Source organism: Dasypus novemcinctus, chromosome 19, assembly GCF_030445035.2.
Source record: "Dasypus novemcinctus isolate mDasNov1 chromosome 19, mDasNov1.1.hap2, whole genome shotgun sequence".
NCBI classification, from domain to species: Eukaryota; Metazoa; Chordata; class Mammalia; order Cingulata; family Dasypodidae; genus Dasypus; species Dasypus novemcinctus.
The window spans coordinates 83,414,261-83,437,470 of record NC_080691.1 but is presented as its reverse complement, the minus strand read 5'-3'; the positions used below and the strand labels follow the sequence as shown (position 1 = coordinate 83,437,470).

The 23,210-nt window shown below is 56.1% G+C and overlaps 1 protein-coding gene across 10 annotated transcripts; it reads left to right on the top strand.

The window, feature by feature from the left end:
* Nucleotides 1-2,246: 2,246 nt before the first annotated feature.
* PWWP3A (PWWP domain containing 3A, DNA repair factor) lies at nt 2,247-21,341 on the top strand. Of its 10 annotated transcripts, XR_011646576.1 has the most exons (15): nt 2,275-2,342; nt 3,098-3,227; nt 3,783-3,868; nt 4,964-5,034; nt 6,696-7,607; nt 8,708-8,809; nt 10,905-10,975; nt 12,591-12,667; nt 13,569-13,629; nt 13,881-14,235; nt 15,648-15,723; nt 16,227-16,277; nt 16,931-17,370; nt 18,364-18,452; nt 20,671-21,341. XR_011646576.1 is itself a non-coding variant. In XM_058282192.1 (14 exons), the coding sequence occupies exons 2-14, from the start codon at nt 3,158-3,160 to the stop codon at nt 20,726-20,728; spliced, it is 2,121 nt and encodes a 706-aa protein (XP_058138175.1). In that variant the 5' UTR covers nt 2,263-2,342; nt 3,098-3,157; the 3' UTR covers nt 20,729-21,341. The 10 variants fall into 10 exon arrangements, 9 of the variants coding, with proteins under 9 accessions (XP_058138177.1, XP_058138175.1, XP_058138173.1 ...); XM_058282192.1 differs by lacking the exon at nt 13,881-14,235 and having other exon boundaries at nt 2,263-2,342; nt 3,098-3,184; XM_058282190.1 differs by lacking the exon at nt 13,881-14,235 and having other exon boundaries at nt 2,269-2,342.
* The last annotated feature ends 1,869 nt before the right edge of the window (nt 21,342-23,210 follow it).

The window sequence follows — 23,210 nt, the reverse complement described above, 5'->3', positions numbered from 1 at the left end:
TAGCCTGAACCATTTTGAGTCTCAGTTGAACTAAGGGTCTACGTCCAAACCCTCACGGATGCCTGGCAGTTCTAACAGGACCCACCCTGCTTAGAAGTCAGTTATGGTTTTAATTACATTTTTTTCTTCTAATGGAAATACAAACATTTCTCTCGTGTTTTTCAGACATGGTGAAAAACGATTTCCATTCATTTTTTCAGCCAAGAAATGGTGGGATGTTTAGGTGATTTCTGATTTTTTCCATGCTCTAAATCAGGCTGCAGAAGGCATCACTGCACAAAAATCTTTGTGCACATCTGATTCTGTTCTTATGATAAATCCTGGGAAGCGGAAATTGCGGGGTCGGAGGTCTGGACGTTTTCCAGCCATTTGACAGAGAACGTCAAGTTGCTTTTCCGAAAGGTACCAATTCACATCCCCAGCGGCGCCCGTACGTGAGTGCCGGTCTAATACCCCACACCAGGGTCGAGCATTATCATTTCTTTCATCTTTGTTAATTTGATGAGGGGTGAAAAATGTATTAAGTTTGTTACTGAACCATGAACTAAATCAAAGATTAAAACACACGCACACCTCAGGAGCCGGTCTGAACCCGAACTGAATCTATATTTTCCAAGATGATTGAACTGTAACATCAAAATAGCCTCTGAACTGAGACTCAACCAGGGTTTCCATCCATTCAAGTCCCTAATTAGGCCATAAGGGGACCCCACTGGAAACCTTGACCACACCTTGACCTTGTTAACACCGTGCCACAACCCCCAGCCCCCTGCTACGTGTTTCTAAGCAGCTTTCCCGGTGTCCAGGGCTCCCACCCTTCCCCCACCCCCTGAAAAGGGCCCGGCTCGAGCGGAAACTCAGAGGCCCAGGGAGGGCTGACTTGGCATCTGTGCAGGTCGGGAACCCAGCAGACAGGGGCCAGGGGGGATCTCGAAAGGCTGGGTGTCCAGACCGCGAGGCGGGTGTGTGTGTGCGCCTGTGCCTCTGGGGGCCAGGAGCCCAGCAGTGTGGGGCGAGCACCCCGGGGAGGGAGACGGAGATTCCCAACAGCCCCAGGGGCCCGGTAAACCAGCGGCCGGCTGCAGCTCCCCCCGCGGATCAACTGACATGCAGCCACCGGGGCCCCGTGGAAGCTGCTAACGCACAGCCTTTCCTTCCTGCTCGAGAATCCTTTAGCCCCGGGGCCAGATTAGGGCCTTCAGGGACCCAGACCCAGAAAAGCTGCAAATCGAACTTCCAGCCTCCCCGCTCCGCGTACTTTTTACGCAAAACTCCCATTTGGGAGGGCTGCCGGGCCTGCGGGGCTGGCGCCGGGTCCCTTGTCCGCAGACCGGGAGGCATTTCGAGGCCGGAGGGGACCCTTTTGAGAGCAGAGAGCTCAGGCCAGGGCCGCTTCCCTGTCTTGTGGTGGAGACACCTTCCTTCGGGGGCGTCTCACGGCAAGACGCAGGGCTGCCCTTTTGGGGGTACCTGCGGCGCCCCGCACTCCGCCTCGCAGGCGCCTGGGCCTCAGGGGAACCAGAACTTCTCCCAGGGGGTCCTGTCCCTCCCGAGGAGAGGCCAGGGCGGCCGGGAATGGCGGGGTCGGCGACCGGGGCCGCGGGGCCGCCGGTGGGGACGCAGCTCCAGCGCGGGGTCAGTGACCCGTGCGGGATGTGCGACTCGCTGGGGATCTGGGGCCCGTTCAGGAGGCCCACTGGGGATGTGTGCCCTCTGCGGGGTCCGCGGCCCACTGGGGATGTGTGCCCTCTGCGGGGTCCGCGGCCCACTGGGGATGTGTGCCCTCTGCGGGGTCCGCGGCCCACTGGGGATTTGCCACCCCTTAGGGATCCGCGGCCCCGGCTCCTGGAGGCCGCGTGGGACAAAGGGTCCCGGGCAGGCGTCGGCCCGCGGCCTGCCGGGGAGACAAAGGAGGGGAGCGGCGGCGAGGAACAAAGGGGACAGCGCTCAGGAGGCGGGCGCCCCGGGGCTGCTTTTCTTTTTTTCATTCCTGAAAAAACACAAAAAGCGGCCAGCAGTCCTGCGACGCGCGCGGGTAGGAGCCCAGAAGAGGGAGGCCGCCGCCGCCCTCTCCCCTCAGCCGCCGCCCGCCCCTCGGCCGCGCGCCCCCCTCTCCCCTCAGCCGCCGTTGCCGGCTTCGCGCCCTCCCGGGCGGAAGGGGCGGGGCGAGCCGCGCGGCGCGGGGGCGGGGCCCGCGACGCGGCGGGAGCGCGCGCGTCCTATTGGGCGACGGCCGTCGGGGGCGGGGTCCGGCGCCGCCGCGAGGCTGGCTCCGCCCCCGCGCCCCGCGGGGCGCGTCAGAGGCGGCGGCGGCGGCGGCGGCGGCGGCCGAGGCGGCGGCGGTGAGCGCGGGGCGGCGGCGGTTGGCGCCGCGGGCTGCGAGCTGCCGCGGTCACCGCCGCGGCCTCCGGGCTCGGGGACGCCGGGACGGGCCCGGCGGAGGCGCCCGGGGTGAGGGCGACGCGGCCCCGCGGCCCCCGAGGCGGCCGGGCCGAGGCCTGAGGCGGCGGGGCCGGGGGGGAGGGGCGAGCCCCGCACGGCGCTGCCCTCGGGGCGCGGGGCCCCGAGCCCCCTCCCCGGGCCGCGGTTAGCAGCCCGGCGCCGCGGGCCGCAGCTGTCCCTGCCCCGCCGGGGCCGTCGCGGCCGGAGCCGCCGCCGTGCGCCTCGCAGGGGGCTCTGTTGTGCTCGATTTGGTGGTCCTTTTGCGCCGCGGGCAGCGATGGTCTCCCGCCCCGGGAGGGGAGGGCTGCGAGCTTGGAGGGTGGACAGCGCCTCCGAGCCGAGGCGGGAGGCCGGCTGCAGCCCGGAGGCGGCTCATCCCGGAGCCTTTTAGAAAGACTCCAGGCCGAGCTTTGGGGAGGGCGCCTGGGCGCGTCTTGTTTATGGACGAGAAGGAGAACTGCGATCCAGGCGCCTCCCCGGGGGCCAGGCGCGTCCCAGCAGTGGGTGGGTTCTGCTGTGTGCCTCGAGCCCGCCCGCGCAGAATCGAGGCAGGCCCTGGAAGGCGAGCCCGGCTCCCCTTCGCCCCTGAGGGTGGCGCCTGCGTTTAAATGGCCAGCGAGCGGCTCTCCGAGTCACCGTGCCAATTTTGTTGCAGGGCACGCGGGCGTGAGACCTCCAAGTACTCGGTTTTTGCCAAAGCGTTACCGCTGGCCCCATGAGTCTCAATCATGATGGATGCCAAGTACGTCCTCTGCAGATGGAAAAAGCGATTATGGCCCGCCAAGGTGACAGCCAGTTCGTCTGTAATTTTCAGGAATTAGAAGTGACTTTTGGGTGACAAGTAAAATCTTTATCACGAGGTACCTAGGAGTAGCCTCGCTGAAGGAACTGAGCCGGAACAGTTGGCGCCCAAGTCTGTTGGCATCGGTTTCCCGTTCAGTGGGGTTTGGGCCTGTGCTTACCAGGTTACGCTCCCAGACATGAGCACGCTTAAAAAACAGCTGTAAAAAGGCTTGTAAGGCTGTAACTCAAGGAAGTAGCTGGCAGCGAGCCGCGTGATAGTAAACGATGCTAGGATCTTGGCGAGGCTTTCCAGCTATGCAGTAAAAAGAATGCTGGACCGCAAGGCCTGAAACCTGGCCCCTAGACTTGGTGTGCCACGGACCCCTTGTGCCTCCATTTCCCCATCTGTCAAATAAGGGGGATTGGACCCAAGAGCTCCGGAGTCCTGCAGTTGTACACCTTTAGAATCATCCCCTACGTTCCTATGTATGTTAACACTTTTTATTTTGTCAACTGTTTTGTCTTACCAAGGATTTCCTTTTTTTTTTTAAACATAGGTATTATTCAGATCCGAGATGTCAACAAAAAATAAGAGAAAAAAGGAGTTTTTTCTAGATGTTCAAATACTCTCTCTAGATGAAAAGTTAAGTGTGGCGGTTTATTTATACTATTTTTTGTATTTGATTTCTGATACATCAAAAAGAAAGGGGAGTACGTGCCCAAGGACATCACATCTGTTAACTCATTAGCACTCATAATTTTATGATAACAACTATTTATATCAGTTTGGAGATTGAAAAATCTATGCGAGGTGATCTATAAAGACAGCACTACAAAAATTAATTAAATATAAATTACATACCTGGGATAAACTCTTTGGGGTTCATATGGGGGTATATCCTCCCCACAAATCTGCGTGGGTTTTTTCCCCAGAAAATAATTGATTTTGAAATACTTGGTTTTTGAGCCTGTCACTCAATAAGAAACTATTATTCAATATGCAGAAGGCAAATAAATAACTATTGGGTAGCACTTTACTGTCCCGCTCTTGATTATTTGGTAACGTCTAGGTATAGCCCACCTGGAATGGTGGTGATTAAAATGCCCAAATCGTGTGGGATTGTGGTACCCACATGTAAAGCACTAAAAAAGCAATAAAACAAATTTAGCCCTAGTTTTAAGTTCCCTGACTTCCCCACCCCTCTCGCAGAGCTTTTCCCCCCTGCCCCACTCCTTACTGCTAGATGTGTCTTCAGAGCTGTCTCCTGAGCTTGTTTTGTCCCCAGCTCACACTTTCCCTGCGGCTGGGAAAGTAATTGAATACTTGAGTTTAAAAGGAAAGCACATCCTTTTAAACTAAAACACACCTGCTGGGCTGTAAACAGCTTTTAGTGACATTATCATCTACTCTGAAAACCTAACAAAGGAATTATTTGTGCAGTTGAAAGTAGGATTTGCCTCATAAAAGTCACAATTTAAATTCATCTTTACTCTTAAATCCAGCCAACCTTTTCTGTCTTAAAAGGAGAGAGAGAAAAAAAAGAACATTCACCAGGGTCCTTGCTGCCTCTCACCTCAGGCATATGAATTCCTAGTTGGCTGTGACTTTTGGTTTAAGTGGAAGGTTGAGAAGGAAGAAAATGAATTTAATTCTTTTGTCATCTAAAAGAAAAACATGTTTGAAAATGTCTTCGTGGCATTGGCTGATGGCGGATAACGGTTGTTTCTGTCTCTGCAGAATTAAGGTGAAAAGCACAGAGGTCAAGATCCTAAAGAAGTCTCAAATTGAAGACATTGCCTCCTTATTAGGTACGAGCCTATTTCTAAGGAACCATTTGGTTTTACAGTGAGTGTTTGGGAGAATATAGAGACTCAAACCTCTAGGTGAAAATTTATCGCCCTCACCGTTTTTTTTTTTCCTTCATACCAGGGATTGTGAATTCCCTGAGCTGAAGGAGAAGGAAAAAAAATGGATCTACATCCTTATTAAACATTTCCAGAATTTGCCTCTAGACCAGATCCTATTCTCCAGAATGGCCAGTGGTGAGCACCAAGCACCCCTGCTTGCATCCACGGCCTTCGGTGTGCTCAGGGCACTAAGTGGGTTTCTTTCCGTGGAGAGAGGGGAGAAGCACGGGCTCCTGCTGGCAGGGCTGGCTCCACATCTGCCCAGGGCTTGGAAGCATTTGGTTTTGCGTTGAGATTTCCACACCCGAGCCCAGGGGAGAAAAGACGGGCCCCCTGCCGTCTGCGTCCTCCGTGTCGGTGGCTGCCCATCGTTTGAGGGGCTTCGGCAGGTGGGAGTGGGAGCCTCCATGCCTCTTCCTCCCCAGCAGACCTTCCCTCCTGCGCTCAGCCTGGCTGCCCCCGCCCCACCCGCCTTGTGTTTTACGGTGAGGAAGACTTTAAGGCCCGCCAAGCCAGGGCCAGGGCCTCCTCGGCACGCACACCCCCAGCTGGGAAGTGTACGTGCGGCCTGGCGCTCACCTAGGCGCGGTTAAGCAAGCCCAAACACAGAAATTACTTTGTCCCCTCAGAGTGGGAGTGTTGAGTCCATTTGCAAAGAATTACTAGTTGTGCAGAAAGATTGACCAGAATTCCTTCCAGTGGTGTGTATAAAATAAGGTCTATTTTTATATCTCTTCAGAAAAACTATGGTTTAGGGCAGGATTCATTTCTAACATACCTTAGGCCGTGTTGACCTTCATCTCTTGAAAGCTGTCCTCATTGTTCAGCTCGTGTTGGGGGGATGGCTCTTTGTGGGTGCCTTTAATATTAAACGGGGAAAAATAACTGTTTTGATTGAGGTATTATGCCTGCTGAGTTGTGATATTGCATCCATCACCTTGTTCGAATAAATAGCACCATATCTGTATGTTGGGATGAATAAATAAAACTATTGCAGGAGGGAGGTTGGGCTGAGATTTAAAGGCCCAGGATGCTCTTTTCCGGCTTTGGAAATGCCCTTCCAAAGAAGTATTGACAATTTCCCCACCCACAAGGAGTCTTTTTAATCGGCTATTTCTTGCCCTCTCCCGGCAACTAAGAATACTTGTCAACAGAATTCTTTATTTAGTCTGCTCGGTTTTTATTGACCCTGATTGAATTTGAAATTCTCAGGCTGAGAGAGGATTTGCAAAGCATTTGAATACATTCCGTTTGTGGTATTGTTTTGTAACTTTGGGAATTTATCTCTTTAATGATGAGGTTAAGGTCAGTACATGTTTTTGTTTTTGTTTTTGTTTTAAAAGAACCGAAGCCTCAGGACCCTGAACAAATAGCTGTTGTTTTGTAGCCTTGTCCCTCTTTTGGGGAAATGGAGGTGAGAAGTGTTACTCCTCCTTTCCACTCACTTAGATGAGAGAAACAGCCATCAACATTATTAGACAGCCGGGGTTTGAAGGCAGTGCTGTGGGAGTGGCGCTCGGTGTGGGAGTGGAGCCAGCATGGTTTCTTTTCTGTTCTTGCAGCCACACAGAATAAGGTTACTGCCTCACCCCTGGAGGAGCTGGCCTACAGGCGGTCACTTCGAGTGGCCTTGGATGTTTTGAATGAGAGAGCCAGGTCGAATCAAGAAAGCTCTTCAAGGGAAGAAAGAACTGCTCTGTCTCAAAGTGAGAAGCCCGTGGAACCAGCCTCCTCGCTCTCTAATTCTCACTTTTCCTCTTTTTTCCATGAAGACCAATCAGGCAGTTCTGGACTTGAGGGAGGTGAGAGTGGACAGCAGAGCTTGTCAAGTTCGCCCTCTTGTAAAGAGGAGCTCCCAGGCAGAGCATGTCTAAGGAAGGAGCGGGGGGAAAGGGACACCCCTCGAGCCCTGCTCTTCTCTTCCGTCGGAGATGGTCCTCGGGACAGTATTGGATCAGGAATACTCCAGAAAAATTGGACTAACTCAAGTAAAAGGGGAAGAAATTCAGCTCAGAAGTCTGGCTTGTGCCAGAACGTGCCTTCACTTTCAGGGGGCACATGTGAGATAGACAGAGAGAAAGAGACAGGCAACTCAGCAGCTGCGTCCTCACCTCCCGAGGCCGGGGAGGAGGCCGCACGCGCCGAGGCGGGAGGAGACCCGGTCCAGCCATCCGGAAGCCTTGCCGTGCTCCCGGCCAGGCGGAGGAAGGCGGACGATCCCCACCACGGGACCAGGGCCTGCCCCCGCTGGCCCTGCCCTGGTGCCAGAGCACGCTCTCCAAAGAGGCTGTGCCCGGACAGCAGCCAGAGGCCCCCAGCCTGGGAAGGGGAGATGGGGGCAGCGCGGCCCCCCAGGCGGGGGTCCCGGGGCTGCATGACTTTGCGCAGTGTCTCCAGGCGCGGCCCGCCTCTTCACACTCCTGCAGACAGAACGGGAGACCTTCGTTGTTCAGGTTCTGAGCGAGCAGAGGAAGGTAAAAGTGTCTCGGTGGAAAATTGAGAGACGAGAGGGTGGAGTTTTGGTATTCCTGCTGCCCATTTTGGAGACAGGCCCTTGTGTATTTTTAACCAGCTCTTAATGAGCTCGTTACCAAAATAGATGCGGAGCTGAGATGTCCGAATTCTTTCTGGTTTGTCTCTCCCACTGGGCTGTGATTATGTCACCTGCTCCCAGATGTCTGTGCATTTTTTTGTCTTGAGCCAGAGGGAGCGGAGCGGGGGCCCGTGGTAGTGCACGGCAGAGGGATTGCGTGTGGAGGCGCCGGGAAGCATTGTGGCTGTGATAATGCTGCATCTGCTCCCCACCGGGGATTAGCTCCTTTTTTCTTAACTGTTGCAGAAGCAGTAATGCATTCCCATTAAATTGGGCAGGAATCTCAACGGTGATTAACTCACTTAAAAGGCCGCTGACTTTTGAAGAATTCCTGTGTAGATATATTTTTGTATGGTTGCAGTCATGCGCTATAATTTTTTCCATTTTAACATTGTATCATCTGACTCCGTTTTGAAATGCTAATTCAGAAATCCTAATGGCTGCATAGTTAAGCATCTTGAAGTCTATTCTCTCCACGCTTAGCGGATAGATTTTTGTCTTTATTCTAAACTTCTTTCGTGGGCCAGTGCCTCAGCACGGCTGGAAGCTGCAGGGAATGATTTGTATCCCTGCCATGTTCTGAGGAGGAAGTGCCTGGCCCCTGTGTTGGCCCGCAGCTAACTCTGGGTTCCTGGCACCCTGCTCCCGCGCCGCCGCGAGGGCTGGAGGCCGAGGACTAAACCACACCAGGTCACCAGGAATGCCCACCTGGAACGCAGCCAGCGGCCAGCCCTTCCGACTGCCGCTCCTTAGGCTTGTCTTTCACTCTCCCTCTCTCTCTTTTTTAAGCCTTTTCTTTCTTTAAAATGTCCTTGAACTGAAGCATACCCCATTGAATTTGTGAGTGAACTTGTGTGTGACACAGGGTCTTTCCTTCTGCACTGATGGTCTCGTATCTCAAAATATTTTTCTTGGGGTGAGATGAAGCACCAGGATAATACCGTGCCTGAGACTGACGGTCTGCTCTGACGCTGTTGACAGACCATCAGTCTTCTGGAGAGTCGGTGGAGTTTAATTCCATGAATTCCCTTTTGGAGGAAGACGAGGAAGATGAGGAACCACCAAGGATACTCCTATACCACGGTGAGAGACGACCCGTGTGCTTGCCGTCCAAACGATACGCGTGAGAGAGAGCCTCTGACCCTCCAGTTCAAGGTCTTGTGATTTAATTTTCCTCCTGAAACCGAGACCTGGACAGGCCCTAAGAGGTCTCCCGTTTAGGGTCCTCTGAGCAGGGAGAGACCCTTGACCCTGCCAGCCCTCCCCGTTAGAGCCCTGCTGCTTTAGCTTAGCCTCAGCCCCTCTCCTCCCCCTCAGTGGGCAGGAGCGGGCTAGGAGGGGAGAGCAGGGAGAGGGCCATTGCTGTGGGCCTCGCCCTGCCTCTGCTTGGGACTGCCCTCGGCCCGTCGGGGAAGGTGCTGCGTGTGTGTCCAGGGAGGCCGCGTGTCCAACGCGGCTGCAGCGCTTCACCGCCCCTCCGGTGAGTAGCTCTTTTCCCCAGAGGAAAGTAGGCATCCAGGTAGCACCGAGACCTGTGTGGAGGGGATTAGGTCTGAACAGACCCAAGGATTTGGAACCCACAGTAAGCAGCGAGTTTGTTTGGTGAATGAACTCATTTAGAATCAATGGCCTTTTTTTTTCATCTTGACATGGTTTATTCTTGTTTTTTATTTTGACTTATTTTTACCATTTTATTTTGAGAGAATTATAGATGCACAGAATGTGGCAAAAATCGTCTGGAGAGGTCCCTGGGCCCGTCCCCCGCTCCCCCAGTGCTAACACCTTGCAGAGCTCAAGCGCAGCAGCACAGCCAGGATGTTGGCTTGGGTTCTGTCCACCGAGCTCTCGCACTCGCTTCAGATCTAACACGGCTGCGTGCGGAGCCACTGCGCCTGCGTAGACTGTTGTTAGGGGCCTCGCTTCTCCCCAGACTGCCTGAGCGCTTCCGCCGTGCTGTCTGTGTGCCCGCAACTTCACGTTCTCTGCTTTTATTGCTTAATGATACCTTAGCCATTTTTATGTTTCCACATAGTTTTCTCATTGTTCTTAGTAGCAACTAGTTATTATTTACTACAGGCGGGTGAGGGGTGTCTCCGTCCTCTCGTGGTGCTGGGTGCTGGAGGGCGCGTCAGATTCTTCTGGCCTGCGTTTCTTTAGGAACGGCTCCAGGAGGGGGGCTTGCGGCAGGCCAAGGGGCCCTTGCTTCCCCAGAGGGCCCTTTCCAACCTCACCGCAGCGGGGGGGGTCGGGTTTCCCACAGCCCCGCCAGCCAGCGGCTGCTCTTACTTTTGCTTCCCTTTGGTTTGGTTTTTTGACGGGCAAGGCTGTCCTGATAGGGCCCTGGCGTTTCTCTTAGAAACTGCCCTCCCTCCAGGTGTTCTAACCCCTCCTCATTTTGGATGCAAGCATTTTTTTCTAGCTTGCCTTCCCCTTTTCATTTGGTCTTATTTTTTGCTTTACAGGCCTTTTAGTTTTTAAATATAATTAAAATTTTAGTTTTTCCTTTCTGTAGTAGTGTCAGAACTGATGCAGTCTTCATTTTGAGTGTCTAAATAGTTTGTTTTCTAGTAGTTTTTCTGTTACTTGATTTTTAAAATTATTTACTATGGTGGTTTTTTGGGTAAAAAGTGTAGTTAAATTCTTTTCTTACTTTTGTGGATACCACATGATCATTTAAATAACCTTTTTTTTTTTTTTTCGGACCCATATTTCTCAGGCAGATAAGTTTCTTAGAAATTAAGATCTTCTATTTGGGTCTTTATCGTCTCATTACTGTTTTCTGTCACTCCTTTTTTCAAAAAATGTTTTACTTGGAAGTAATTTTAGATGTACAGAAGAGTTGCAGAGACAGCCTAGAGCATGCCGCTGCCCCTCACCCAGCCCGCTGCATGGCGGCATCTCCCGTCCCTAGGACCCAGCTAAGAGGTTGACGCTGTCCCACACCCTCTTCACGGGCCTGTTTTGTTATGTCGTTGTAATTGGCCGTCAGACTCTGCCTCGGATTTTAAAGTCACCTTTCAGACCTCTTGATCTTACGACGTGAATTGTGTTGCCATCCAGTTTAAACAATACCACAACCATTGTTTTCTGTAGCTGCTGCACTTGGTGCTCGATATGGATTTGACTTGTGTCTTCTCTCTTTTTGTTTTTCTTTCTTTCTTTTTCCCTTTAATTCTAGAACCACGTTCGTTTGAAGTAGGAATGCTAGTCTGGCTTAAATACCAAAAGTACCCCTTCTGGCCAGCAGTGGTAAGAGCAGCCTCCGTCTTCGCCGAGAAGTTGAGTCACACCCCCACAAATTTCCCTTCCACTTGTCCTCAATTTTTGATAATTTGATCTGGGCAAAATGTTTTCATGATTTCATTATTGGAAAGAATTGGTGGGTTTATATAAGCAGGATTTCTGGAGATAAAAATTTAACTACGTAAAAGTGGGTTTGGTCATTTCAGCCCAATTTTTGGTTGGTAGCTTAGTGACATATTTACCAAGCAGGCTTAGAAAAACCATGCTTGAGAAAAACATGAGCAGTTTGCCTCTCTTCAGTGTTGTGCACTTCAGACTTTTTTCTCATTAGACCTCGTTACTTTAGATTCTCTGGTAGGGGTTAGTTTGTATAAAAGCAGATATTTAAAATCCTATCAAAGTTGACCCTTGTGTTGGATGAGCTTAAATGTAGCCAGATTCTCGGCTTTGTTTCTCCCTAAGCCTAGAAGTTGCAGATTAGTGATCTGAATGTTCTGTTAGGCAGAGGCACTGTCCTGACTTACTCCGTCTCTCTTTCATCTTCTCCTCTTGATCTCCTCTGTCATCGACAGCATTCTGATTTTTCTAGCGGTATTTCTTTAATTTTATTAAGACACATTGAAGTTTAAGTCCAAAAGTATTTGCTTTGCAGCAGTCAGGAGAAGCTTTTGTTGTTTGATAAATCTAATCTTACTTGTCACCAATGCGTCCTTGCATATGGTTATAGGAAAAATAGAATTAAAATCTGTAAAGTATTTTTCCAAGATAAAATTTATACCTTAAACAAATTTATAGATAAACAGGGGACAGTGAGGCTCCCCCTGGGGTTTCGTGCAGCTTCTGGGTGTAGCTACAAGGGAGGCTGAATCCACCGGGTGCTTCTCTGACCTCCCTGGAGCACGAGCTCCCCAGCAGGCGCCCGGACTTCTCTGCCCTGGGTTAGCACCCTCTCCCCAGACCTTTCTGGTCCTTTCCTCATTTGCATGAGTCCCCCGGGGTCTCCGCTGGGTTAATGGGTAACTAATGTGAAGTAGACTGCAGGGGCGGAAGCCCAACAGCTAACCTTCCCTGAGACTCTGAGAATCTGCTCTTTAACAGCTGTTCGGCCCTCGCTGTGAGGTGGGGAGCGCCTTTACACTATCCACATGTCCCCGTGTGGCCGGCAGCTGTGGAAAGCACTAAATTTGAGTCAGGTCAGCGTGGTACCAGTCCACGACTGGCGACCTTGGCATGTCCCTGAGCCGTTCTCAGCTCACTTTGCTCACTGAAAAATGAGAATAAACCTCAGTTTATTCAGTTTGCCGGTGGGGGAATCGAGCAGGATGAGTGTGCAGAAAAGCAGCCCGCAGCAGAGCAGTAGAAGGTGCTCCTCCTCTAGTAGAACAAAGAAACAAGTGCCTGCTTCTGCTCAGGTGCCAGGCCACTTAGCGTGGCACACGCAGCGATGTGTGGGCCGACCTCTTGGGGCTTCCCTGCTGTAGACTGCCTGTACCACCCCCAGCGTCGGTGACAGTTCCCGTGTGGGTCACTCGTTTACCAGAAAGCTACCTGGGGCAGGGGGAGGTAAATGCTTTGTCTTTTCTTTGTTCTTGATGCTTCATTTTCTTGGATTTGCCAACAGGTCAAAAGCGTCAAGCGAAGAGAAAAGAAAGCGAGTGTGCTCTTTATTGAAGGAAACATGAATCCAAAGGGGAAAGGGTAAAATGCTGTCCCTTTCTTGTCAGTGGCCCTGTGTTTCCGTTCCCAGGTGAAGACCTCTGCTCTCAGCAGACGCCCACGGGCCACGGCCGAGCCCCGGCGAGTGGGACGCGGCAGTGCGTAGTGTGCCCTTCAGACTGGTCAGGAAGAGAAACCCAGAAAAGCTGGATTTAAAGAAACGGGCCAGACCGTCCAGGTTCTCACACCTGTGTGCTGAGCCTGGAGGCCCTGCGCCCATCCCTCGGGGGACCCCACCATTTCTCACAAGCTTTGATGCAGTGGGGACAGCGCCCCTGCTCCACCTTGCGTGTTGCCGTTGGGCTAACTGGCCATCACGGAGGCTTGGTAACAAGGGTGTCCAGCTCCCTGCTGCCGAATTTTCATCAGACACTTCTGTGGGTGGCAGATAATTCATTCGCTTTCTCAACTAAGTAAAAACTAGCCAAGTTTTTATCTCACACCAGTCGTTTTTGACCAGGTCCTCCTTTGTGGGATGAAAACGTGCATGTCTTGGCCTATGAAAAGCCAGCTTTGAAACAGTCCCAGGACTTGGTCTGGGCTAGCCAGGCATCCCTGACCCTTCCGTATTTCTGGGGTGCTGCTGCCTCCCACTGGTGGCTGCGGGTGTCAAGTGAAGAAGGCTTGCAGGGTGTGGGGCCGTACCCCCTGCAGCCTGGTCATGTCCCTCAGACCCAGGTGGTGTCCCCTCGAGGTCACCCTGCCCCCCCCCCATGCTCCTGGCTCTGGGCGTCTTCCACAGGCAGCCGGGGAGAGCACAGGAGCATCTGATAGAGAAGCTGGCGCTGCACGACGCTCTGGTGGCTGCTCTAGCAGGAGGGGAAGGTTTTCTAGCTCAGATGAAGTTCATTCGTGTTAACTTTCTCCTCTCTGCTTCATCAAGTTTCACAGTGTCTCTTAGAAGATTAAAACACTTTGACTGTAAAGAGAAACAAATACTTCTGGTAGGTGGATATTTTTTGTGCTTGTTTCTTTAAATGGTTTATCTTGTGACTCGTGCCTTTGTCCTCTGTATGTAGTTCTTGAAACCCAGGGCTTGTGTGTACTTGTGTAAATGACCCTGGAAGTAACTCGCAGCCAGCCGGGCTGCCAGGAGCGGCCCGTGCCCTGCCCTGGGTGCTGCTTTGTGGGCTTCTCTGCACTGATTCCTCACAACCACCCTGGGACATTTTTGGCTCTTTCCCCCACGTTACAGGTGAGGAAACTGAGGCCTGGTGAGGAGGACAGTTGCCCAGGGCTGCGGGTCGAGGCGGTGGGGAGCACAGAGGCAGGCGGGTTCTGTCCACCGCCTCCCGCTCAGGCCGGGCCGCCCTCGCCGGTGTTCACAGACGTGCGTCGAAGGCGGTTCCGGGAAGAACAGCGCCCTGTGCCCTTGTGGCTGACGTCCCCCGAGATCCTTAGCTCTAACACATGCCGTGTCGGTGACTGACGGGCGGCTGCCCTTTCCACCCATCGTGCAGCCTGGGCACTACTCATTTTTGTTGTACCAACTTTCAAAAAAGATTCGGTGTGGAGCACTAAGGGGCTTGTTTGGCTCCCACCTAAGGCAGGTATTTTCCCTTCCAGTGAGTGGGGGGCGGCCTTTGCTGTCGGGGGTGGCCCCCACGAGCGTCCTCTGGAGAGAGCGTCTCTTCCTGCCGAGTGGGCTTCTCGGACGGGAGCGCTGCCCGGCCGGCCGAGGCAGAGGGAGCGCGGTCTTGGCAGGCAGCGCGCTCCTCCTGGGGCTCCGTGGCGGCAGCCCATGGGCGCTGACCGAGCGCGGGGTCTTTATCTTTTTTAGTCCTTTGAAAGGTCGGCCCCCAGGAAGCACCCCGCGCTTCTTTCATTTTAACACTCGAGGGGGTGAGCCTCACTTCGCCTCTCTCATCCGCTTGAGCGTGCGAGGGACTTCTAACCTGTGGCCGCAGCTGGGCACCCAGGTTCCAGTCGGAGCACCCAGCAGCAGGTGCTGGCGCGGAGCACCCCGCTTGAGTCAGCTCTGCTCGTGTGAGGAAGCAGCTCTTGGAGCCAGTCTCAGGAGTCCAGATAACTCAAAATGGGGCAGTCCAGGCTGAAGGGAGAGCCCTTGAGTTGAACTTTAAACGGAAAGAAGGCGTTTTATCACAGAAATACGGGTTTCGAGAACATTGCGCGCTGTGTTTGAGGTGGCACACACACTCTAAGGTCTACTGGCTGACCTTTGCCCCTGGGAAATCTTAGTTTAACCTCTTGTGAAGTCGCGTGCATGGGGATCTTTAAAGGGTGGTGAGTTTCGCCTCTTGGGAAGTGGGTTGTGCAGGTGGCACCCCCGTGTCCCTCGGTGCGCGTTTTTTCCCGTGGCATCGTGGGGGTGATCACAGCTTTGTGGCACGTAGCGGCGTGCTCTGTAAGCGTCTCCCTTGGAAGGAGCTGCCTGTTGGCCATCCGCCTGTGGGCGTGTGCGGCTCCGCTTTGCCTGGTGGGCCGGCCCCTTCTCCCCTGGAGCCACCTGCTCTGCTCTCACCCCATGACTCCACACACCGCAACAGGCACTGGACGGTCCAGCACGCGACGTGCGGGGGAGCGGCGGGGCGAGGGGCTGGGTCATGGTCAGCCCCGCGGTGCCCGTCTCCCTGCGTGAGGCTGCCCTCAGTAGTTTCACTGCTGACTTTGCCCAGCCCTTTGGGGCACCGTGGCAGGTCCTGCCGCTGTGCCGAGCTTCCCCCTGCAGTCTGCGGTCAGTGCTTTGTCTGGGGTGAGTCCGCCCTCTCTGGGCCTTGGGCAGGTCCCTGCGCTCTTAGGATGGTTCCTGCAGAAGGCTGTCGAGCCCGCCTCCGCTGGCAGTGCCAGTGCCCTCAGCCCAGGCAGCCCATCAGGGCCCTTGTGTGCGATTCCTTCCCGGGCCTGGAGTGGGGCGAGGGGCGCCTGGAGGCACGCAGGGCCCAGGGCTGTGTTGGGGGCTTTTGGACCCCTGCGCTTACCGGGCTGTCGGGTCTTGTTGCAGGACAAGGCCAGGGAAGCTTTCAGCCAGGCCATCGGCTGGTGCATCTCCCTCATCACCGACTACAGAGTCAGGCTGGGTGAGTGAGGGCAGGGCAGAGGCCCGGGCGGGCGGGACAGAGGCCCCGGGCGGGCGGGGCGGGGCGCGCCCCTCCAGGACTGTGGCTCCCCGAGGCAGGCAGAGCTGCCTCCACACCCCCAGACCTCTCGAGTCGGGCCCAGGCCGGCCTTCCCGTTGGCTGGAAGAGCGGCCGTGTGAGCCAGTGAGGATTATCCTCAGGCGCACAGGCCCCTCGGCACAAGCAAAGTCGCCTGGGGGGAACTTCACGGTGGCATTGTTAGTAAGAATGCCCTGACTTTTTATTTATCCCTTGGAGACTCGCACCCTCAAGCGCTGAGAGCAGCTTTTTGGGGTGGTTGAGGCAGTAGCCCGTGTTCTGCCCCCCTTGATGGAAAGCCTGAGAAGGGGTGTCTGGTGCAGGCTTCGCCGAGAAGCCCTGAGACGAGGCTGTAGGTCTGCTGGGCCTGAGAGCATTTCCAGAGTCTCCTCTCAGGTCGGCACGTCTCCCCACCTCCTCCGCAGGCTGTGCTTCCTTCACCGGCTCCTTCCTGGAGTACTACGCCGCCGACATCAGTAAGTGCACGTGCCTCTCCACTGGTGCCACGCTCTCGGAGCCCTCGGGCGCGTGCCGCCTGGGCGCCCCGGAAGGAGGACCTCCCGGCTGGGCGCCGCCAGCAGTCTTAAGCCCCTCGTTGTCTCCTGGGAGCGGAAGTGTGACCCTGCCCACCCCCTTCTGTGGTTCCACCTGCATGTCAGACGTGGGGCAGGCAGCGGGGCTGCCAGCGGGCCTTGCTCTCCCTGCAGTGGGCACCGGGGCCTGGACACTACCCACGTAGTGGCCTCAGAAGCCCGCCCCGGCACCCCTGCTCTGCGGGCCCGTCAGCCCAAGGGACTTTCTAAGTTAATGTTTTAGAGTGTTGCCTAAATCCACTGTCAGCAGGCGTTTTCATTTGTTGACAGTGGAGGAATATGCCGTTGCTCCTAATTGCTGAAGGAATGATACCCGTCAGGGGGCTGAGGGCTGGCAGCGCTGTGTCTTCTTCAGGTTGACAAGCAGAGGTGGGGAGGCCCTGCCAAAGGCCACGGAGCATTCCCTTTAGTGGCTGATTCTAGAACGCGCGTGTCAGGGAACCCGCAGCCTCTACCCTGCCCTTCCCCACGCCCCAGGCGGCAGGGCCTGCCTGACCGCGCCTGCAGAGGCCCCACGGTGTGCACTGCTTTTGCAGGTTACCCCGTGAGGAAGTCGATCCAGCAGGATGTCCTGGGGACCAAGTTTCCTCAGCTGAGCAAGGGGGACCCCAACGAACCCGTGGAGGGGACCCCCCTGGGGAAGGGGAGACAGCCCCACAGGAAAGTCCTCCCAGACCGGTCACGGGCCGCTCGGGACCGGGCTAATCAGAAGCTGGTGGAGTACATCGTGAAGGCCAAGGGCGCCGAGAGCCACCTCCGGGCGATTCTGAGAAGCAGGAAGCCGTCCAGATGGCTGACGACGTTTCTGAACTCGAGCCAGTACGTGACCTGTGTGGAAACGTACCTGGAGGACGAAGAGCAGCTGGAGCGGGTGGTGAAATATTTACAAGGCGTCTACCAGGAAACGGACAGCAGAGTGCTGACGCGGATAAACGGTGACAGGATACGATTTATCCTGGACGTGCTGCTGCCCGAGGTGAGCGGCTGGCGCGGCTGGAGTCGGGGTTCTGCGGCGCTCCAGGCTCACGCGGCAGCAGCTCCGGGAGCCCGGCGCTCATCCGAGTGCTCCGCGCCCGAGCCTGTGGCCGCCCGGAGCTCGGCTCCTGCTGCTCGGCCGTCTGGTGGGCGTCTGAGTGGGTCTTGGGAGTTGAGAGCGCGGCGCAGCTGGGGAATGAAAGCCGCACGGGCTTCCTCCGGGTGTGTAGATAATACCTTCCCTCAGCGCACGGCGTGCAGTCTTGACTTCAGCTGGGGATCCGGGGTCTGGCGTAGGATGCACACGACTATTTTGATTGTTTTTAAGTTCACATTTGGAATTTAAGAGAAGGCACTGTTGGGGGTCTGTTTGCATCTGTTGAAAAACGTTACCAAACTCCTAAGGTCTTTGCTTTATAACTGTGGGAATCTATGGGAAAATAAAATGGGCTGATGGACCCTGCGGTGTCCCCGCCCGCTATTCTTGATCAGTTACCACTTCCTGGTGTACCTCTAAACGGGTTCTTAGTGCGGGTGAGTCTCCCCAGGGCACCGGGACCATGTCTGGGACACTTGGTTTTCACGGGGCTGGGGGGCGTGGCTCCTGTCAGTGGGTAGAGCCGGGACGCTGCCCGGCAGGGGCTCTACAGTTAGTGCTGAAGGACTCTAAACGCTTTTTCACTTGACCTCAGAGCTGTTGTTTTACCTGGCATCTGCTGAACATCTGTTGTGTGTTTTATGTTTTCACGGTGAACTGAAGAGTCCTCAGCTCTGCCTGTCACGGTCGGGTCCTGGCCCTTAGTCTCTGCTTTCAGTGCCGTGAACGTTCACTGCTAGCCCAAAAGATGAGGTTACTGACATAATTAATTCAGAGCTTTCCTCACAAGCTGAGGCTTCTGGGGTTATACAGGAAACAGACGTGCTCAAGCCAGGCCAACAGTTACAGAGTCTCAGGCCTGAGGCTCCCTGGCTGAGTTGGCATGCCCTCTTGCAGGCGATCATCTGCGCGATCTCTGCAGTGGACGAGGTCGATTACAAGACGGCCGAAGAGAAGTACATACGAGGACCATCGCTGAGCTACCGGTAGGCTGTTTGACTCCGCGTCGTCATTCTCTTGTTTATCTTTTTTTTTTTTCTTTCAAGATTTATTTATTTCTCTCCCCTTCCCCCACCCCCACCCCAGTTGTCTGTTCTCTCTGTCTATTTGCTGTGTCGTCTTTGTCCACTTCTGTTGTCGTCAGCAGCTCAGGAATCTGTTTTTTTTGGTTGCGTCATCTTCTTGCGTCAGCTCTCCATGTGTGCAGCGCCATTCCTGGGCAGGCTGCACTTTCTTTTGCGCTGGGCGGCTCTCCTTACGGGGTGCACTCCTTGTGCGTGGGGCTCCCCTATGCGGGGGACACCCCAGCATGGTGCGGCACTCCTTGCGCGCATCAGCACTGCACATGGGCCAGCTCCACACGGGTCAAGGAGGCCCGGGGTTTGAACTGTGGACCTCCCATGTGGTACACGGACGCCCTAACCACTGGGCCAAGTCCGCCGCCCCTCTTGTTTATCTTAAAGCCTTCAGTTCCCCTACACGCTAGTAGCTTTGATTCAAGGCCATCAACCTTCACCTCTTTCTTAGAATACTTCAGATGCCTGGTTGTAAACATATGGCATAAACTTAAAATACTCAGCATTGGGGAGCAGGTGCGGCTCCGTGGTTGAGCGACTGCTTCCCAGGTACGAGGTCCTGGGTTCAATCCCTGGTATCACCTAAAAGAAAAACATTGTAGAAAAACTGAAAAACCCAGCAGCACTTGGCAGAGTGGTTGCCGCTTGGCGGGCTTCCTTTTCCCTAGACAAGCTTGGGCAGTGGACCCAGGGCCCCCAGCTGGTCACTCGGGGGCCTGTCCCCCGGTGGCAGCCCTCCCTCTTGCTGTCGTCGGAAATCCACCCAGAGTCCCGCTTGCCACAGGAGCGACACAGGGCTGAGGCCCTGCGCGTGCTGGGGCTGTGCCTGCTTTTAATCTCTTGTTGCAGGGACTGATGTGTGTGTTTTCAGCTTTCTTCTCTTCTCGCTCCAACCCTGTGGCTGTTTCAGAAAACAGCAAGATTAAGAAGCCCCAGCCGCCCCTGGCTGGCAGCTGGCCGGCCAGAATAGAGCTGTGATCTCGTTGTCTCTTTCCCTCGGTGTGTTTAGCCACCCTTGGATTTTGGGCCCCGGAGCCCCTAATCCCAGCCCGGGCGTGTTGCCAGGCCTTGCCGGGGCCGGGCGGGGCCGCCTGCCTGGCAGTGACAGGCTGAAGACTTAACTTGAGCTGGGGAGAGGGTCTGCGGCCAGGCCCGCCCGGGCCAGGAAGGCGGGGCTCCCCCAAGTCCAGGAGCCCCGCAGGTGCTCCCCGGGGCCCAGCGTGGGCAGGGGGCCTGCCGCTGCTGTGTGGAGCCCGTGCCGGGCCTCGCTGGCTGACGCCTGCGCCAGGAAGCCCTTCTGAACCGTCCAAAGAAGGTGGAATTCGGCGCTGTTTACCGGAGTTTTGACCCAGCTGAATTAGCAGAACACGAAGGGCCTTTTGTGACAGAACCTTGGTGTTTTTGTCACTTTAGTGCTCTAGCAGATGCCCTTGATAAAGAAACGAGGAAATGGCGGTCCCAGGAGAATCCAAGGTCGTAGCTGGGGCACCTCCAGGGCCGGGCCGTGGCGCTTTCTCTTCTCTAACTCCTCCTCAGAGATGCTTGCTGGCGTAGCCCTGCTGTGGCAGCCTCCGTGCCGGTGTAGGCGAGCAGTGCAGGGTAGTTAGGCCACCATCCTGTCGCCACGGGGACACGACGAGCAGCACCAGTGAGCAGCGTCCGTCGTTGGCCTTGGTCCCCACCGGTGCGCCGCTGTGGCCCAGCGTTGGGGGCCCGTCCGTGCTGGTGCCTGGATGCCCTGTGGTCACAGTCCCCTCGTCCCTGTCATCCGCGGTGACATTTACATCATCACGTGGAAGTTTGGCTCTGTTTGGCCTCAGCACCACCAGGCTGTGCTGTAAAGAGCTTTTGCGTTCTCTCCACTGTTGTCAGAAGAATGCCTCTCTGGGCTGTTTTCTGTTGAAGTGGAGCACTGCCATTTATCTCACCGATACCTGATGCTTTGCTCGGCTGACCTTCAAGATGGGCGTCCCCGTTGGGTCACCGCCTCTGGCCCTGCAGCAGCGCCTCCTCCCTGGGGCGGGCTGCTCCGTACGGGTCCGCGTGTTCCTGAACGGGTCGGTTCTGGAGGGTGATTTGACGCCTCCTGTTCTTTAATTACTGAAGTATCAACTTGTGTTTTCTGAAGGGAAAAGGAAATCTTCGATAACCAGCTGCTGGAGGAGAGGAGTCGGCAGCGGCGCTGAGCAGCTCCGGCGCCCATGGAGCCCACGCGTCTGCGCCGCAGGGAGGCCTTGGCCGCGCGGTTGGCGTGACGTCAGCCCCGCGCCCCGCTGTACGCGAGCAGTGCCTGCAAGACGACGAGGGGCAGGGGTCGTTCTGGCTCTGCCTCCGTGTCCCCTGCATCTGGATTTCCTCCTTCCACACCTGTGAAAACACGCTTTTAATTAACTTGCGGGTCGCCGGGACTCCTTACTATCTTTTGGAAGAGTGGATCTGAAAAAGTTTTTAAAAGGATAAAGTAGCATTTTATTTCGTATCATTGTTTGAAACTATACGCACAGTTTAAGGTGTTCGTTCTTTTTTTTAATATTAAAAAGCAGTGCTATCAGATAACAAACAGCAGGGCTTTACCAGACTGACGCGGCGACAGCGCTCCAGAACGTGGTTTGACTCTGCCGTGTCCCCTCCCTGTGGTTCTGTTGGGATAGTCCCTGTGTGTTCTCTGCCAGGCATTTATTTTTAGGGAAAAAATCTTTGGAAGAGGTAGGAACAAAGCCGAGGCGCTTTCTTATGTCTTAGCGTTTGCTGTGCTTGCTCGGGCAAGAGAACAAACTGAAAATAAATTTTTCCAGTGGCCTCTTTGCATTGAGTCCCTACATGGGTGGACGGGTTCAGGTGCGGTGCTGGCCCTGCCAGGCCCCCCCGTGCACGTGCGGCTGTGTCCACTCCCCGGGGCCGATGCTGGGAATCTGGCTGGGAGGCGGCACACCATCCACAGCAAGGGACCGGCCAGTCCTGGCTGGCGGGTCCCTCCGGGTGCTCAAGGCGAAGGCTGTCTGCGCCCCGGGCTTCTGTGCCAGTGGCTGCCTCAGGCGAACTTGTCTGTCCTCAAACACATCTACAGAAATGCTCTTAAAAGGCAGAGCCACAAACCCATGAGTCACCTCTTCAAGGTGACACGAGACCAGCTGGCCTCCAGGGCCTCCCATGAGCATGGATGCGGAGGGCAGCATCGCACACCCGACCTCTGCGCCCTCCTGCCCTGGAGCGCTACGCTCCACGCATGGTTCTCGCTGTGCCCCTCCCGTGCTGACGCAGCTGCTAGCCGACCGGACGCCCTGGGGGTGGTGGGAAGGCCCGTCCACCCCCTTCACCCTAACCCTCCGCTGCAGGGGAGACGATGAATCCCACCAGATGCCAGTGTGCGGTGCCCTGAGAAGCGTCCCAGGCGGAGGGCGAGGGTGCGCGGTCAGTGAGCACGAGGCCGCGTCGTCACGCAAGGGGCCCTTGCAGATTTCACCAGGTGTCAGAGTAGAAAACCCGGGCTGGGCGAGCCCCCCCGCCCCCCGGGCCTGGGGCGCAGGTACGCAAGCCTCCCAACCTTTGCACCGCGCCCCGGCAGGTCGATGCGCCCTGCGGGGGATCCTTCTGGGCCTGGACAAAGGCGGGCGCAGGCCTCGCAGGCAGCTGCCTGCGCTGGCGCCTACCCTGCGCGCGGTCCAGCACGGGAGGGCGAGCGCCCGTCTTCCCAGGAGGTGCCAGGCACAGCGCAGGCCTAGCCTTCCGTGTTCTGAACTGGGTAACGGGGAGCGAAGGCCGCGGGCGTAGACGTGACCTTGTAGGTGAAACATGCCTGGGGTGGGGGACGTGGCCTGGCCGGGCGTCGGGGTCCTGAGGTCTTTGGCGTGTGCGCTTGGCTAACCCTTACCGCCGTCTTAAGGGCCGGTGGTTGAGGTCACTCAGGCTGGAATTCAACGCTCGCCCAGGGCCCAGCTTTCCTTTTTCCACCCCAGACCCGGGAGGTCCGCGCGGGGGCTGGCCTCCGCCCTGCGCGCTCGAGGGCGCGCTCTGATCCCGTGGCCTGGCGACCGGCTGCCCCACGCACATTTCATGACCTCACAGGAGGGACCTGGGGAAGCTGTTGAAGCGTCATGCGGCGCAGAGCGAACACGCGACAGGTGAGAAGATCACAGCAGGTCACGTGGGTGCTGCAGGAGGCATGGGCGCGCAGGCTGCCCGCTCGCGCGTGTCCCTTCACCCGGCGCTGCTGGTGAGCGGTTTCCGGGGACCGCGAGGTTGGCGTTTGGAAGCGGCACTAAGGCCATGGGGGTGGGGCTCGGCCCTCTACATCGCCAAGGATGGGACAGAGAGCTCCAGAAAGGCCCGGAGGAAACGGCTGGCTGCTGCTCCCCCGTCCTTCCGCCGGTGGCCGCGTCCCGGGGGGGTAGTGCCCAGAGCACGCGGGCTGCGCCCCAGCCCGGGGCCTCCCGTGCTTCAGTGCCCCCCGCGCCCCCATGCCCCCTGCTCTGACGCTTGCCCTTTGCAGCCCGAGCTTGTCAGCGCTGGGGGCTGAGAGCGTCCCGGGCGCCCCCATGCCACGCTTGCCCTGACCGTGCCACGAGGGGAGAGCAGCCCCTGCCTGCGGGGGCCCAGCGCGCACCCCCTGCCCGCCGCCCATCCAAGGCCGCGGCTCCTGCCCTCCTGCGCCCCGCAGCGCCCGTCCCG